This window comes from Macrotis lagotis, chromosome 4 (assembly GCF_037893015.1).
Source record: "Macrotis lagotis isolate mMagLag1 chromosome 4, bilby.v1.9.chrom.fasta, whole genome shotgun sequence".
Classification (NCBI taxonomy): Eukaryota; Metazoa; Chordata; class Mammalia; order Peramelemorphia; family Peramelidae; genus Macrotis; species Macrotis lagotis.
Window position 1 is genome coordinate 151,922,424 of NC_133661.1, and position 17,578 is coordinate 151,940,001.

General features: G+C 40.1%; 1 protein-coding gene across 8 annotated transcripts in view; it reads right to left on the reverse strand.

Moving 5' to 3' along the window:
- Window positions 1–701: 701 nt before the first annotated feature.
- The window catches only part of CSNK1G1 (casein kinase 1 gamma 1), a 248,682-nt gene continuing 231,805 nt past the window's right edge, over window positions 702–17,578 (reverse strand). For all 8 annotated transcript variants that reach the window (XM_074234377.1, XM_074234373.1, XM_074234375.1 and 5 more), the window contains 2 exons: window positions 15,467–15,573; window positions 702–7,166 (listed from right to left, as the gene is read on the reverse strand). In XM_074234377.1, the coding sequence (XP_074090478.1) occupies window positions 7,112–7,166; window positions 15,467–15,573 (162 nt within the window). In that variant the 3' untranslated portion in view covers window positions 702–7,111. The remainder of the gene's footprint in view (window positions 7,167–15,466; window positions 15,574–17,578) is intronic.

Genomic DNA, 17,578 nt, shown 5'->3' on the forward strand with positions numbered 1-17,578 from the left:
GGTGCTCTCATATCTCTGGTACTTCAACCTCGGATCCCAACTATCTCCAGCAACAAGTCTAGGTGCTCAAAGTATCTACCTAATTGGGTTTGTTGCTGATTGAATTGTATATGTGTACAATGTCAAAAATCCCCCAGGGGATTTAGCATGGGGATGGGTGAGAAGATATACACATTTGCCACAAAATTACTAATTGAAATATTTTTATATTCTTTGTCAAGATTTGGACTCATTCCCAAATTAGAGATGAGCTAATGGAGCTAAAGCTTTGATGGTCCTGAAAAGGGCATCTTGGTGTTCCCTATTAACCATGAATTACACTATATTGGCTACACAAAGTTCAAATCACACAATGGACTTCAACTCCACTTGCCCAGTCCAAAGGCCCACTTCTGACTTCTTCCCACCCTTCCTCTGAAGTCTAGGGCTTTTATAGCAATAGAGGTTACTAGAAGATAGATCTGAAATTCATCAACCAGGAATAAGCCTAAGGTAGGACCACAGGGAGAGGACAAGGCTTCACCGGAAAGGGATGAAAATACTAACGCCAGGATCTCAGTAGCACCAGGGTGGGGAAATGAGTAGAAAGCCTAAAGCACACCAAGGCTGGTCCTGGCTTGAATGTTGGTCCCTAGAAATGTTTAGGGGGGGGAGGGGGAAGGGAGAAAAAAGAAAAAGAAAAACTATATAGGACCAGCCTGAAAGGTAAGACATTTTATTTTACATACAAAAAGGGTGCAAACTGAGTCCCTTCCCCTCCCAAATGTGGGGAAGAGGTGTACTTTAAGATCACATTTGTGTTTCTCCTGCTGCCCTAGGAAATGGGCAATTCAGAGACAAAGATATCAGGACCCATGTTCTCCAAAGAAAGCTACTCCCCCCCTTGGAGGAGCCTTTCCTAGTGGTATATAAGCCCTTATCCCGGTAGAACCATTTCAAATACACTTTAAATTGACATTCATGTTAAAAAATACTACAAGTTTCATTTTCACAGCTGAGCTTTGAGACCAGTGCCAGGGTTTTATGAATAAAATATTGCATTACATATTTAAAATAAAAGATAAAAAACTCAAAAAGGCATTTAACAAGAATCAGACACATCCACGCAATATCAATTTAAAAAAATGATTTCCACAGCTGATTTATACATTTTACAGTAAAAAAAAATTGCAATCAATATCCCCAATATCCCCACTTGAAAGTACAAGGGCAAAGGTTAAAGAAATAGACAAAATAATAATATAATAAATTATAGCTTGCAATATATCCAGTGGGAATTTGTGACTTAATATTATTTTCCATTGGGGGGTTAGAATATTTTTTGGTATCATCTACATGTTTTCTACTGTTACTCTTCTTTCTGTTCAACAAATGAGAATCTTTACCAGGATCAGTACACTGCACTCATGTCATTTGTTTTCTTCCAAGAATACTCGGGAACAGTTTAGAGCAGCTTGAGCTGAAAGCACATAGGGTTGGGAAATACATACATACATACATAGACATGTCAGTATATAATTCCACTTCCCACTCCTAAAGAAATGGCTCATTTTCCTGAGACATTCCTAATAGACTGACAAACCTTTTTAAAGGCTTTCTGTGCAAGAAATGACCCAGGATTTGGTCTAGAGCTCAAGAAGAGGAACACAGAAAAAGAAAAAAGTCACATGCACAATGGTGGGGGCAGGGTAGAAGAAAGCTGACTGTCAAGATCACCACATACCCGGTATTTATTAGTAGTAGGGTGATTACAGACCAACCCCCCCATATACTACCAGAGACACCTCTCTAATGTGATACCTTGCAGACAGTGATGGCATCAGAAATTTTATTGGAGTGAAAGAAAAAATGTCTAAATAACTGAGGTTTTTTTTTTTATAACAATGAGTTTGGTAAATCAAACTAGAAATACATGAAATACACATTCACTTTTTCCTCCATAGGCTGATCTATACACAAATACTGGAGTGGATTTCCTGGTTGATTTTGGGAAATAATTCATTTATATTTCTATACTCAGTGGGATTTAAATCTATCTACTGTTTTGAGCACAATGGAAAAACCAGTTCTTTTGCACTCAGTTACCTAGAAATGGAGTTAAAATATACCAATGTTTTAAGACTGCTTAATTAGTCAGGTACATTGAAATTCCTACTTTGTGGTTAAAACACTGCTCAAAACTTCAAGTACCCTCACAAGGGCCATACTTTCCTTTCCTTTAAAAAGACAAAAGCAAAAATAAAACCAAAATAATCACACTTTAGATTCCTAACTGATCCTTCGTGGTGAAGACCCTAGGAGTTGGGGCCTAGGAGCCATCCATAAGGCTTGTGTGCAGGTTGACTGGGCTCTGGTTTTGTCTGTGGAAAAGCAGCTTCCTTCAAGGCAGTTCCTTTGTTTTTAAAGCACACACTGATGGCAAAAAGGGAGGCCAAGGCAATCATTCCAAATCTCTTAACTCCTAGGCTTGGTCATATTCACCCTTGGGTATGAAATGATCCCCTTAGGTTCAAATCTTGACTGACAGGAACAGGAGTAGAAGCAGCAGCAGCAGCAACAGCAACAACAGCTCAGGGAGAAGCAGTATTGGCCTTGGTGGATTCTAACCACTTCACAAAGGCTGCATTACTTGCTCCAAATCCAGGGAACTCTGGCCTATCTCCTGCTCTGACAATGGACACCACTTAGGCTAGCTAACCTGGTATGGAAAACTGACTTAAATGCAGTAAAAGGAGAGGGCTAGAAAAAGTGGCTAGAAGTACTGGGAGGAGAGGAACAAAGGTCTGGAGTATGTGCATGCTTAGGCTTGGAGGTACATGGGCGGGGGGACTCCTTTTGGGAGATACTCTGGGAGCAGTGCTTTTAAGAAATGCATGCCATGCTCATTGGGTGAGGAGGAGGGGTTATGTCTTATATTAAAAAAAAAAATTAAGGCTGTGATCCTTAGTAACCACTTCGAAGTAATGTTCCAAGTTCTGCATATTCTTGGCGTTAAAAAGCAGTTACTAAACACTGAGAATCAACACTGAATGAGCATTATATGTACTTTTCCATTTAGCTATATTGGAAGCTGCTTTAAAAGGAGATACCTTTTCTGGCTAATGGGCAGCAGATGCTTTAATGCATTTTCAAGTATACTGAGAATAAATAAGCAATCACTACCACATGCTGGAATCCTCCCAATAACGGCTGTCTACTGAAGTTAGGTTACCTGCCCCTGCATTAGTCAGCTCTCCATGTGAGGCTAAAGCAGGTCAAAATTTTTATCTTTGAGCCCTCCCCCCCCCCCACCCCAGCATACATACTCTCCCTTTCCTTGGCCCCATTTGACAGAAAACAGCTTGATCATGTTCCCTGAAGCCATGACAAAAGCAAGCTGACTGCCGGAGGGAGAAGCTGCTCAGTCTCCTGGGTTCTAGGGCCAGGATCTTGCCTCTTCTGGCACTCTGAAACAGAGTCTGCCTGGTCTGTGGGAAGGCCCAGAAGCAGGAGATCCAGAGACAGGGCTGTTGGTGATGGAATGACTCTCATGCTTAGGATGCAATATAGTTCCTAACTCTGCCCTGCTAACATCGGGGAGAATACTGTAAAATTTGGCCAAAACAATGATAGGGCCATTTACCTAGTTCAAAAGAGAACAGGTGAGGCCTCCTTAGGGTCAATAGGTGTTTAGGAACAGGAAAGATTATGGAATCCCAGAATGACCTCCATCTGTTTAGGATGGAACTAACACCAATCTGCATATGCTTAGGTGAGTTTCAACAGTATAGTATTTATTACAGGGTTAGTAGGAGTAAACAAAGGGAGTTTCCTGAACTTAAAAGTTATATAAGGGTCAATGGTTTTTTTGGTCAATCCCTGATGGCCAGAGAATAATTAGAATGTCTTAAAGAGGCTGAATTACTGCACTATGGAATTAGGTTAAAATCTTCACTGCCAATAATTTTGGAATAGTCTTTCCAGAGGCCACATTGTTAGGCAAAGGGCTGGAGTGAAATGAAGTCCTGTTTCACAAGTGGAGATAAAGCTCTCTGCTAACTTGTCTTGAGAGCTCCTTCTCTAGCTACAAAGGGAAGGTTGTTCCTAATATTCATTGGAGGCAGGTCTCCTACAACCAGGTTTTCATCAGAAGACTCTGTGTAACTCCTGAGTTTAGTTGCTTCTTCCAATTGACAGTGATGAAATACCACTATAGCAGAGGCCCTGGGCAGGCAAGATGATTACCAGGATGCTGGGCGGGATCTTTCATGAAAGCTAAATCTTCAGAGGGCATCAGAGGAATAGGTCATTGGGAAGAAGCCCCTCCAGCTGCTTAATTCCCATCCTTCAAGAACTATCCCTTCAAAAAAAAAATGTAAGACCCAAGAAAAGCCATAGACACATCTGCAGGTGGGTTTACCTGGTGACCAGGCAAGGCTAGGACACTGCCTTTACTTTTTTTTTTTTTTTTTTTTTTTGGTGAGAGGCACTTGGTTAGGGTTGAGATTGCCAGGCCACACCAGGCTCTTCTAGGATGTGCCCCTTTTTCTAGAATTCTCCTGGGTGCCTTTTGGCAGGCCCTTCTTTGGGAAGGGATAAGGAAGGAATAGTTAAAGAACTGCATATGCACCAATTTAAAATCAGCACAAAGCCATATATAAGTCTTACAAACTGGGGCATAACCCACCAGGTAACAGGACAAGGAAGTGAAATCCCAAACATTCAAAGTCTTCTGGGGGAGCCTCCCTTCCATTCTGTATTTTACATATAGAAAGATTTCTTGCTAAATTAACAAAAAGAAAAATCACAATTATTATTTGAGCTACACAAATAAGAAGTCAGTGAAGCTAAACTCCCAGCCCAGGTCTTCCTGGGGCAACTGGAACCCCACTATGGCTCTAGCCAACACTGCTTCTGCTCCATTCAAGTAAGGCAACAAGAGACTTGGTAGCAGAAAATGGCTAACTACTAGAAACTATCTCCACATCTGTGAATTCAGAGGTACACCCAAAATTTGGAGACCAGGATTTTCATGTGACAAAACATAAGACTAAGGGATGCCTTCTTCCTGCATAGAAAGCTCTCTCTCTCTCTAGCTCTTCTAAAGGGGAATACTTCCCTCCCCTTTATCCTCCCCAAAATAAGACCCTTCCCTGATAAAGATAATCCCTCTGCTCCCTGCCAATCACTCTAGGATGTGAGGCCAGAATCTTATCACTTTCTTATCACTGTCTGGACAAGCCACTGAATTTCAATGAAAATCTAGAATGAAAATCTATAATGAAAATACTAAATCTAGATTATGCCCTGTTCACGCCGGAAATGGAAGAGTTGCGCCCCTTCACACTGGTGTGTCAGCATGAAATGGTGGTGTGCAGAGTATTTCGAGTGGAAGGAGACCTAGTTTCTTATCCTTCTACTTGGAGGGGATCTTTGACCCCTCTCTAGGCTCACTGTCCCCACTCATCCTAGAGTTATCCCTGCTATTATAAATTGACAAAATGATTTAAAATCTTTCTCTACAGTGTCCTTTCCCCCCAAGGTGTGAGCGATCTTGCCTTACTCACTTATTCCAGTGTTTAGTTTCTTGACACTGTTTTCTTGCTACTAGCTAGGTTTATTGACCTGCCCAAAGAGGTGTACATAGGCTTAAGCTCACAGCAAGGTTAAGCAGATCACATGGTCTGCAGTCTGGGCTGCAAGGGTGAGCTGGGAAGCAGGCAAGATCTACACCAGACTTTGTTTCAGCTGCTGACAAACATCCCCAGTTTCATTCAACAGTCAGAAGGCAAAGAACAAGTCCACTCCTTTCCTTGCCATGCTGGCTTTCCTCCTCTTTTTTTTTTCTTCCCTCCCCACATAAATGTGTGGTAGTGCTTATTTCAAATTTACCCCAATGTCATCTGGAAGTCACAGTAATCTAGCCAGATAGGACCCATGCTGTGTGAGAAGCAAAACATTTTTTCTTTCCTGGTGGGTCATCTGCTTCTCTACCCGAAGTCTCTCTTCAGTCCAACCTAGCTTGTCTTATGTGCACACAAGCGAGGACCTCCAAACTGTCAGGTCACGAGGCTCTGGGAGGGACATTCCACAGCTGAGAAGTAGGACTGGAAATTCAAGTATGGCTCCTTACAGACCTTGCCAATCTGAGAGAGATGATTCAGATGGCTTGAGGTTTGGCTTCTTTATTTCTGAGTACTCAAGACCAAGATCCTTATGTTGAGAATGTTCTCTGGACCCACATTTCTCCCTCAGTGGCTGTACTAGCCCCATTCCCTCCACAAAGAAAAAGTAAAAACCCAAAATAATCAGACACAATATGCATCTGCCATGTTATTTAAAAAATTAAAAGTGCAATAGGTCAATTTTTCTTTTTCCAAAACAATTTGCACTGTCCTATTACTGTTTAGAGAATAGTGCTTGTCACCAAGAAAGGTCAAGAACACCAACTCTACAAGGACAGTAGATTGCAAATTCCTCACAGCTTGTGTGCTAATGTGTAACATCACAAGTAGGGAGGCAAAGAGGGAAGGAACCAGCATCTTATGGCCAGATCAGGGTTCAGTGGCAGCACAGAAGAACAAAAAGAGGAATTCTATTATGGGAGCCTGTAAGGTGGAAGAAATCTTTCTCCTACTCCAGGCCTGCTTTTCTCCCATTTGTTAGCTGCCTACCCTGTCTGGGGAAGGTCCTCTCAACCCACCTTTAGAATATAAAGCCTTTACTTATCAGTCTTTTCACTGAAGGAGGGGAAGGCAGAGCACAGGAGTAAACTGAGGAAGAGAATAGTAGTCAAGTTTTTGTGAATGACACCTTCACTGTAAACAATGGGAAGGAGAGTCAACTAGGCAGCCCAAGTGCAAGCAGTGGTGGAGCTGCCTGGAGTCTGGATCCCACAAAGAGCCTCTGGCTTGGAATTAAGCGGTGAACTGATTCAGCACTGGCCAACCCCATGCTGGCTTCCTCTGGGGCATCTGTTTTCTTCTCTTTTTGGTTTTTGATCTCCACCCTCTCCTCTTCCGTTCTCCTCCCAGAGAGGAGTCCTTTCTAACGAGCAATGGCAGGAGCTGCAGGTGCAACTGAAGAGTCCCCAGGGCTTAGGGGAGGGGAGGGGACTCGTGGGAGGCACTGGTCACTTGTGGCGCTGGGCAGTCTTCTTCCTTTTCCTCTTAAAGAAACAGCAGCACCTGGAGCACAAATAACAACACAAGTCAGTTGATGGCCTGGAGCCCCAGCAGACACCTGTTACCCCTCTGAACTATTGTTGGTAGGTTTCTTTCCCTTTACCAATGGGAATGGGAGCCCACCACATAGAGCATGCAGAATGGATGTCTGCTAGGAAATCTTGAAGACAAAGCTGCCTGTCTGGACTTGAAACAACCCGATCTATTCCCCACCACCACCACCACCCCCGCTAATAAAGGCAAGACACCAAGTGCCAGGAACATGGAGGGACTGGAGGCAAAGGGTTGTGCCTCATTCTATTTCTAGTATAAAACCCTTTTGCCCTTCTTTGTAACAGAATAAAACCCAGAAATTTGCTGGGTTGGGTCATAATGCCCTGCTTGCATCTTTTCTTTGATGAGCAAAACTCTTCAGACTAGTATTGTAGACTATCTACAGGTACTATTGGCAAAGAATGACTTGAGGCACAGAAATCTCACTGAAAGAAGATGCTGGAAGCTCCTGTAGAATCTAATGGACAACCGAGGACCTCTTGGTAGAGATCAGGAAAAAACTCCAGCTCAGAATGGGGGCCTTTGAGAATGCTACTAATAGTGAACAAAGGAAAAAAAAAGGAAATAAGAAAACCTTAATAACACCTTTTAAAAAATCTATCAGGGATCATTGGTCTGGCAATTGATTACTAAGTGACACTGAACAAGGCAAAATATAGCCTTGCCTAGACTTCAGCTAATGTTCCATTTTGTGTTTAACAACTGGTCATGTTTAGAATTAAAGGTGAAACACCATGCTGAGTTTAGGGTCAGCTTCCTTTGCTGAACCCTTGAGTGCCAACTGATGAAGCTGATCCTCTGAGACACCTTTTACCTGAGCTCAACCCCATCCCCTACTCCCTCTTTATTTCCTTGTTGCAGGAACAAAGAGAACAGTCATTTTTGCAGTGAATGAGAAGATCAGAAGTGGGATGGTAAGGGGCTGGTGAGGAGGCTCCTTCTGGGGTGGTGAAATACACAGAAAATGAAAATGCCAGTTGGGGAAAGTAGAGGAAGGGGGAAGAGTCATGGGATGGGGGAAAGTTCTGCTATAGATATAATTCAGATATGCTACTAACTTAAAAGAAAACCTTCAAGGGTAAATTAGGATTGGCTCTCTTAGGCTTTTAATTTTACATTTATTGCTCAGACCATTAATGTGAATGGAATCAGATATTTGCTACTTCTTTCCCACCAATGCTAACTTCTTTTTAGCAGTTATGACCCTGTTTGTCACCTAGACACTTTGGAAACAAAAGTTAAATGCAAATTTACCTGGAAAAGAGGACCTTATAATGCTCTGAACTTAGGCTGAACTCCCTACAATTAGATCTCTTTGAAAGTAAAAAGTACATATAAGTACATGGTGAAAAGTAACATTAAGGCTGCACTTTTATAAAGGGGATTTTGGGAAGAAAAAATGTTTTCTCTTTCTCCCTATCAATGTGGAGTATCCACATAGGGACCTCCCCCCACCAGTTAAAAACTCTCAATACTTTTCTCCCACAAAGGAACAGATATTTAAAATTTCAAGAAAGGAAAATTCTTAGAAGTGGAAATTAATAATTTATTAGGGAGAAGTACTAATCATCTGAATTTAAAAAATTAGTAAGGATTTAAGAGTCTTTCCAACAAGTTTTCTCCAAGTAGTATCAATGTTTACTCTTTTAGGCCCAAAGTACATACAGTACAGCCCTTAGAAAATTATGCTTGCATATGCATTTAATAAATGTTATAAAATAAAGAACAAACAACCTTAGATTATTTAATGCTTGGTCAATGTTGATTGTAAAGTTAAGTGTCAAAGGTGGAATGTGGGCAAATATTAGCAATTATTTTCTGAACTTAAAATAACTATCTTAGTTAACTAAAAACAATCCAAGTTGCAAAAATTGATATTTTAATAGTTTTGTTAACCATGGCTTTCAGAGAAATTAATGACATTTGGGTCAGTTTTTTCCTTATGAAAAAGCCACAGAATATTTCATAAAATGTTTATCAGATCTCATCTAATCGGTACATCACGACTGAATATTTGATGCTAAATTCAACTACCTTTAGGGAACAGTGGCATAGCTGAATCATCACTAAATGTGAATATATGACTCTAAGGAACTAGGATTTGTTCCATTTAATTGATTTTTAGAAAAGATGCAACATCCACTTTTTCCCCCCTTTAAATCCTCACTAGATAGAGTGCTGAACCTGGAGACAGGAATACCAGAATTCAAATCTAACCTTGAATACTTACTAGATGTGCAGCCTTGGGCAAGTCATTTAAAAAAAATCTGACTGCCTCAGATTTCTCATTTATAAAATAAGGATTATAATAGCACCTACCTCCCAGGGTTGTTGTGATCAAATGAGAAAACTTTAAAAAAGCATTTGTAAACCTCAGAGTTCTATATACACATTATCATAATCACCAACACCACCATCATCACAACCAACCATCACCATCCATGGAAGACTATCCCAAAAATCTGTTTCTCTCTTCTTTCCTTCCTTATTTCTGTAGACACACTTACCAAAGAAGTTAATGGGGATAGTGGAGAAATTCTATTGATATTAGACCAGATAGCACTAAATCACCTCATGAAGGCATTAGAACATCTCGAAAAAGAATGAAGAAGCTAGATGTGATTCTCTCCAAATCAATTTTCTGGACTTCAAAGGTTATATAAATAGCTTTTGGTTTTAAATATGCCAAGCAAACTCCAAGCAGTTTCACCAATTGTAAGCTGAAATAAATTTTTCCCAGGTTTCTGAGTCTTGATTTAATGGAAAGATGAATGGATCTGAAGTAAGAGGATCCAAGAATCAAATCCTAACTCTTCTACTTATTATCTGAGCCACATTTTATCAGGATTTCAGTTTCTTCATTTATTAAATGAGGGCAATGAGGTGAGTTCTAAGGTCCTTTCCAAAGCTCTAAATCTATGATTCTTCAACTTTATTCACTCACTCTATTTCCACTCTCCCATTGAGCCTGGGAATACTTCCCATAGCTTGCTTCCTCCTTAACTATCCAAATCCTGTAACATCTAGCTCCATTTCCAGTTCTTCCACTCAAACCAGTAGACTCTCCCCTTCTCTGATATCCCATAGCATTTATTATCTGGACCATTCCTTAGGAACTTTTTCACTGCCTCATATCACTGGTTGGTTTTTCATCTATGTCTTTTCAAATTATAAACTCTTTGAAGGGCAAGAAATGTAGAATATCTTGCTTCTTTGTATATCCCTTAGCACCTAGCACAATGTTGGGCAAACAACAGGTACTCAAAAATATTGGCTTATTTATTGATTCAGGAAAAAAATGACTGACTTCTCAAGGGAGAGATGGAACATGACAAAGTCAGACTTACAAACATTTATTTACTATAAAAAAGAGTAAGGGATCAAATTCACTCACGGTTGTCTCAGAATTAAGATTTCTATCTTTAAAACACCCATCTTTGTATTTCATTGTTACCCCTACCCCTTCCCCTTCATGGAATTTTTTTCTTTCTATTTCCTGGCCAACATGGTGCTTCAGTTGGTTTGGTCAATAAGGGTTCAGGAGAGGACGCCCAGACTGGTCATTGAACACAAGCAGAAACAAAGCAGTCAGAAGGGTGTGACCATTATACAGAATGTGACCCCTGTGCATGCAGACAATGTGGAAGAGATACAACCCCAGACTACAACAGACAGACAAGCTCAGGAGAGGCTGGGAGGACCTTAGGCAATGTCCAGGGAGAAGGCTGGTAGGGAGGAAAGCCACCCACCACTCAGTAGGAACATTCCTCACCACATATGGATTCCTCAGTACTTCCATTCCAGGACTACTTTTTTTTCAGATAGCTCCTTTCATATATTCTCTGTTCCTTTCCAGAACAATTTCTAGGATTTTTTTGTCCAGCACAAAAAAGGAAGGTAGGGCCCAATATTTTAGCAGATCATTCCACCTGAATTAGTTCTTTGACTAAATGTTTTGTGATCTCTTTACAGAGATGGAATCATTAAACCAACTGTTCTTTTCTCTCTTGATAGGCATCCTTTAGAAAGTCAATTTTTGGGTCATATCCTTAATGGATCCAGAAAACCCATTAAAACTCCTAGATAGCAGAATCTGTTGCCAACAGAAGCCACTGATTTTTTTTTCTAATAAGTTGATTTCCATGCTAGAGAACATGATATATCATTTAGACATGGTACCATACTTCCAATTTTTAATTCCTTTGTTGTGAGGAATAATTCCTTTGGGGGAGACTTGGCAGTTATGACTCCCCAGCTCTGTCCATCTCCTCCTGACATTATCTGGTCATGTTAATTGGGGGGGGGGGGAGATATACTATGCCAAAAAGAAAGGGAATGAGAATTTTTCTGAGGGGTTAGGATTTGAATGCATACAGGGCAGCCTGATTTCTGGGTATGGGCCTTCTTTGTCTACCCCCACCCCCACCTTGTGGATTTAATTCCCCAGATTGAATAATTATGGCACAGGGTGGCATTTTGAAGCAATTCAGTTTTCCTAAGTCACTTTAATTGGTTTTGCCAATCCCAGTCTAGTCTGGTCCGCTCCCCTTGCATGTGGACTGGAGAGAGGGACTCACCACAAGTTGAGCATTTTCAGGCAGCTACAGAGTGTGTAAAGAGAAAAACACAGAAAGGAAGAGGGGGGGGGGTGGGGGGGGGGAGAGAGAGAGAGAGAGAGAGAGAGAGAGAGAGAGAGAGAGAGAGAGGGTGGGGGGAGAGAGAGAGAGAGAGAAAGAGAGAGAAAGATTAGTTCACAGAGGTGAGATGGAGTGAGTTACTGTGAGAGCCATGCAAACATGCAGTGCACACCTGACCTGAACCTAAGTCCTCCTGGAGGAGGAGGAGGAAGAGGAGGAAGAGGAGGAGGAGGAGGAGGAGGGAGCAGGGTGGGGAGGAAGAGGCTACTGAGGCAGTGCTTTTAAAGAGAACAGACAATACCTGAAACAAGCATTGAGATGGCAGAATCTCAGGAAAGAACAGGCAAAAGGGGAGGAGTTGGGAGGAAAGAAAGCTTGGACTACTGAGGAGTGAAAAAATGGTGTTGCCTGGAGGAAACCAAAGCAGTCCAAAGGTTGTTCCTGGCTCCCAACAAGAAAACAAGTACTCTCAGACTTACAAAATGTTACCCACAGTTAGCTTTAGTTACTTGTGTTGGAGCATAGTAATCTCTCACCTTTCTATGTTTCCTATCGATGGGTTCCTGTATGGGAGAAGCTGTGAATTAGTGCTTCCCCAACTAAGAATGTGAAAAAGATTTCAGATGAATTGTCTTGAAGTCATTAATAGCCGACTGACTCAAAAAGGGATTGGCAATGGGCTTTAATTTTGACTAAGTCTACTATAAATATAAATGATCTTCATTAATCTCACTGATTTTCTGTAAATAAGGGACCCATATCTGTTCCATACAAGTCAATGGATCACTAAGATCTTTTACCTTACCCTAAAGTTGCACCTCATAAGAATATGCAAATAAGAATTTATGTCATTTGTCTTGTGAAAAAGAAGAAATCAGAGTCCTTTTTAAGGAAAGTCAAGGTAATGTCATGTTTCTTTTAATTCCATATTGTAACATGGATAAAAATTCCCAAACCAAATATTTGGGGGGAAAGTTCTACAGTCTAGAAACAATCAATGCCCTAAAGCATTAGAGTCAATACAAAGAAAAATCTACACTCTGCCCAAGAATGGCAAGTGATATCACATCTGTCTTCACTAAGGCAGGGTGATTCAAACAATTCTAGCTGCTGCATTATCTTATATAGAAAGAGGATCTTGTAGCTATAATTACTCTAAAAATTTTGCTATAGGAAGTAAAAAAGAGTTAAGATAAAGTGGCATTCAATTGTTCTATTAAGCAATCATATGATCGATAGTGATTATTAGCTTATGAAATTAAAAACAGTCTGGGATAAATGCTAAAAATAAAATGACTAAGCTGATTCTGTGGATTTTCCATCCTCTGTATCTGACAGTGCTTTTAGGAACAGTAGTCCTTTCACAATGAATGGCTCAATGGAACTTTCAGAAAACTTCTTACAAACTATCTTTTTAACTCAGGGTTTTGATTACACCAATAATGTCTAGTATGGGAAGTTCTATATCACATATGCAAAACACACACACACACACACAATGTACAAGTTAACCAAAATGTAATGAAATGAGTGTATTCCTTTGTAAGAGATGAATCATCCCATGGCATATATATTTATTATATTTGTGGGAAACATAGAAAGTTTGTATCACACATTACATGAAGCATATAGGATGTGGATTCACATCTAAACACAACTGCTAAATGATGCAATGGGTAAGGTACTGGGTCTAGATTCAAGAAGACCTGAGTTTAAATCTGGTCTCAGACATTTTATTATGTGATCCTGGTCAAGTCGCTTAACCTCTCTCTGCCTGTTCTCAGTTTCCTTTACTATAAAATGAGAAGAGCACCTATCTCCCAGGATTGTGATAAGTATCAAATGACAGTGCTTGGCACTTTTAAGTAGACACTTAATAAATACTTGTTTTTTCCCCTAACTCCTTCCTTCCAAGCAGTTCCAACACCAACATGCACTGAGTTGTGGAGGATGAGGGTGGCAGGAAAGAGAAACCCAGTTGGCAATCCTAAAGGCACAGTGTCTGGGCCAAAGTGCAACACAATGCCTCATATTGGCTTACTACAGCTTTGCGGGGAAATGAAAAAATGGTGCAGAAACAAACATAACTCAGTATATTCTCTAATAAATGGGTTCCTACCAAAACTATCTCTGGTTTGTCTCTTTAGTTTCTTTTGTGCCCATTATAGAGGCGGCATGATGAAAGGGACAGAGAGCTCACTTTTAGTCCTACCTCCAACACATACTAGATGTATGATACTAACTAAGTCATTCAATCTCTTAGCACTCTAGGAAATTTTAGGGAATACGATCTCCAATTTTGTTATCTGGTAGAGTAAGTACTCTTGCCAGTGAAATCATAGGTCCTGTCCTTATCCCTCATCTGTGTCAACTGTGCCTCTTATAAAGTAGCAGGTGCCCTTTGGCAGTAGATTGAACTAAACGTAAGGATCAGTGACAGTAAAGGGGCATTCAAATGGAAAACTGAAGTCCAATTCATCTTCAGTGACATTCTACCTACTGAGAATAAAGTTAATTTCTAGAATTAAAGGAAAGGCAACTTGCAAAGCAAGATCTGTTCAACAAACAATATCAAGGAGAACAGAAATATGTTAAACCCAGATATAGGTTAATGCCTTTTTTTTTTGTTTGAAAGTGTACTCAGACTGGGTTGTTTCTTTACTTTTATTCAATCTATTAAGAGGCCAAGAGACTACTGAAGACAAGAAGATTCTATTAATATGTTGTGTTTCAAAGAAGCAATCCAACTTGATCATTCATTTGGATACTAATCACCGAAGGGACTCAAAGGTTTCCATCCAAAGCTGGCCAGCACCAGCAAAAAATAAATAAATAACCAAAGAACAAACTTCCCCAAAAGACACGCTTGTTGAAATACAAACTTGGCTATGCTTTGTCATGGGGAAGAGGAAGCAAGGTGATGGAAATGATGTCTCTCCACCCCATCCCCAAGTCATTCTATACCTCTGTTCCAAAGAATTTTTAACATGGACCATGCAGAAGAGGTAATGCTAGAAGGAAAACAAGTATACATGCAAAAGAAGCAGAAAAAGGGCAAAGCAGTAACTCTCTCAACCATTCATGTTAATAAGACATACTGTAAATTCCTTCCCTTCTAAAGATTCTTCTCCATCCAGAGATTTAGGGATTATTTACATGATCTACCTTTTTTGTAGATACACTGGACTCAATCAGGGATATAGAAATATTTATAAAGGAAGAAGTGGCAGCAGAACCCCCAATTTAAGACCACAATGGCCAATAATTTGAATTTAGGGATTTTTTTTTAAACACATTTCTTAAGAAGCAAAGGAGGCCTGTTTTATCAAGCCTGGGACTATTAGTTGTACTTCTTTATAATATGTTTAATTTTGATTTAGTGATTTTCTTTGCCATATTTTCTTGGCAAAAATGGCATTCTGCAGGCATCACAGCTAAGAAAGATCAGCAACAGCAATAAAGTAACATGCAAAAGACCCACCCTGAACCCCCAAAATGTGAAGAAGAAAGGCTATATGGAAACAAGCATCAATTATTCAAAGTGGAGAGCTAAAGGGGCAAAAAAAATTGCTGAATTCATGGTCAAAAAGCCCCCCTGAAAGATGAACGTACTTAGCTTCCTCCACTACCTCCACCTCGGCGTGTGCTGTGATGGGTGCATTGGAGTGTGCTCCTGTTGGGTCATCAACGTTCAGCTCTCCATTCGTTGAGCTTACCACCTGAAACAAATAGGCAGAATGTAACAGAAGCCTTTCTCATAGCTGCCTGTCAGGACCAGAAAGCAGGCAGATCTGCAAGGGGATTGGACAAAAAAACACAAGGTGAGTCTTCAGTTAGGTAGTCCCCAGAACACCTAATTTTCTGTATTGATAGCAATGATACTTTAGGAATTGTTTGCTTAAGCTTCTGGACAAATAATAGATGAGAATGCATAAACAATATTTCTGCTGGTGATTGCAGAGTTTCCTCCTTGAGAAAAGGTTTGTTCTAATTAATTATAAAATTAAAAATGTCACAGGTTTTTCTCTAAGGTTAAATGAACTTAATGGATGATTTTTCTTCAAATTTATAAAGTTATTATATCAGCTCAGCAAACTGAAAATCAGATCTCAAGAAGCATTACAACAAAGAAAGAAATACAATGCTTAAGAAACAATATATTCACAACCAACTTTCTTCAGAAACTTCTCTGGGGCTCTGGTCAGCAACTTTTGAAGTTGTACAAGTTAACAGGATTTCTGTGTCTTCTCTGCTGGCATGGCAGACTATGACAAAACTCTCTTCTTCCCAATAATCAACTTTAATTTTAATCTGACTCAGTGTTGTGCCATGTTTCACAGACTACTCTTTTTCAACTGTAACCTAGGAATATTCATTTAGTTTTAGTTTTAGTTTTTTGCAAGGCAATGGCATTAAGTGATTTGTCCAAAGCCACACAGCTAGGTAATTGTTAAGTGTCTGAGACTGGATTTGAACTCAGGTCCTCCTGATTCCAGGGCCAGTGCTCTATCCACTGTGCCGGCTAACTGTTCTGGATATTCATTTGATAACTATCAGATTACTCACACCCTCCTACTTGTAGCTATTTCATTTTATTATCTTGAACCTTGTCTACACAGGTGTCCAACAGTGCCAGATGGGATTCTCTGGATTCTTTACTACTTCAGGTATCATGACTTAAGGATATAAAAAACTGCAAACTGGAATTGAATGGTTCTATAACTCATTATTCACTTCCAGTTCCAACTTGGGACAATGGCAAGTCAACACTAGTTAATAGACTCCTTGAACACCTCTCAATAAACACATGGATAAAGATGTTTTGAAAAACAAACATTCCAGAAAGAAGAATGAAGATTGGAGTTGGGGGTAGTTGCTATCATAGTATCTCACCCCACAGCTAGCAAAAATGTGAAATTAACACACAAGAAAGTTAACTGTGGTTGTGAGCAAGTACCATCTTGGCCTTCCTAAGCAAGCTACTACACATAACTTTGAGTAACTTTTCCAAGCAAAAAGAATGACTGTTATAGCAGTCCTTATTCATCATTGACAAAAGTCATCTATAGCATTACAAAAGGTCTCACAAGAAATAGTCAAATTTCTAACTTGCACATAGCAAATCTTTTTTTTCTCTTTTTTTTCTTTTTCTTTTTTAGGTTCTTTGCATGGCAATGGGGTTAAGTGGCTTGTCCAAGGCCACACAGCTAGGTAATTATTAAGTGTCTGAGACCAGATTTGAACTCAGGTACTCCTGATTACAGGGTCGGTGCTCTATTCACTGCACCACCTAGCCGCGCCTCAAGTCTTTAACATATGTTTTAATAGAGTTGTAGTGGAGTGTATCCCTTAGATAAACGAAGAACAGAAAGTGAGGTTCAAATGAGTCAGTGGAAACTGTGGAACAAAGATTCTACTACTCTTGGATATAATAAAAAATAAAACACTCCTCCAATGTCAAGAAGTATGAACTGCAGTCTTCTGAGTCTCCATTCTAGAATTCTAGGCTGGTCTGAGGGCATGACCACCCACAAAAATCTTGTCTGAATGGTTCAGTAGATAGGACAATGGGGTAAATGTTACATAGTCTAGTTCTGGGAAAGCGCTCTGCCACTTACAATTAAAGGCACCACAAGCAAGGTGAAATCACTTTCCCTTTAGTTTTCTATTTTGCAAAATGGAAATAATTAACACTTGCCTTGACTACCTAATAGGGTTGATATG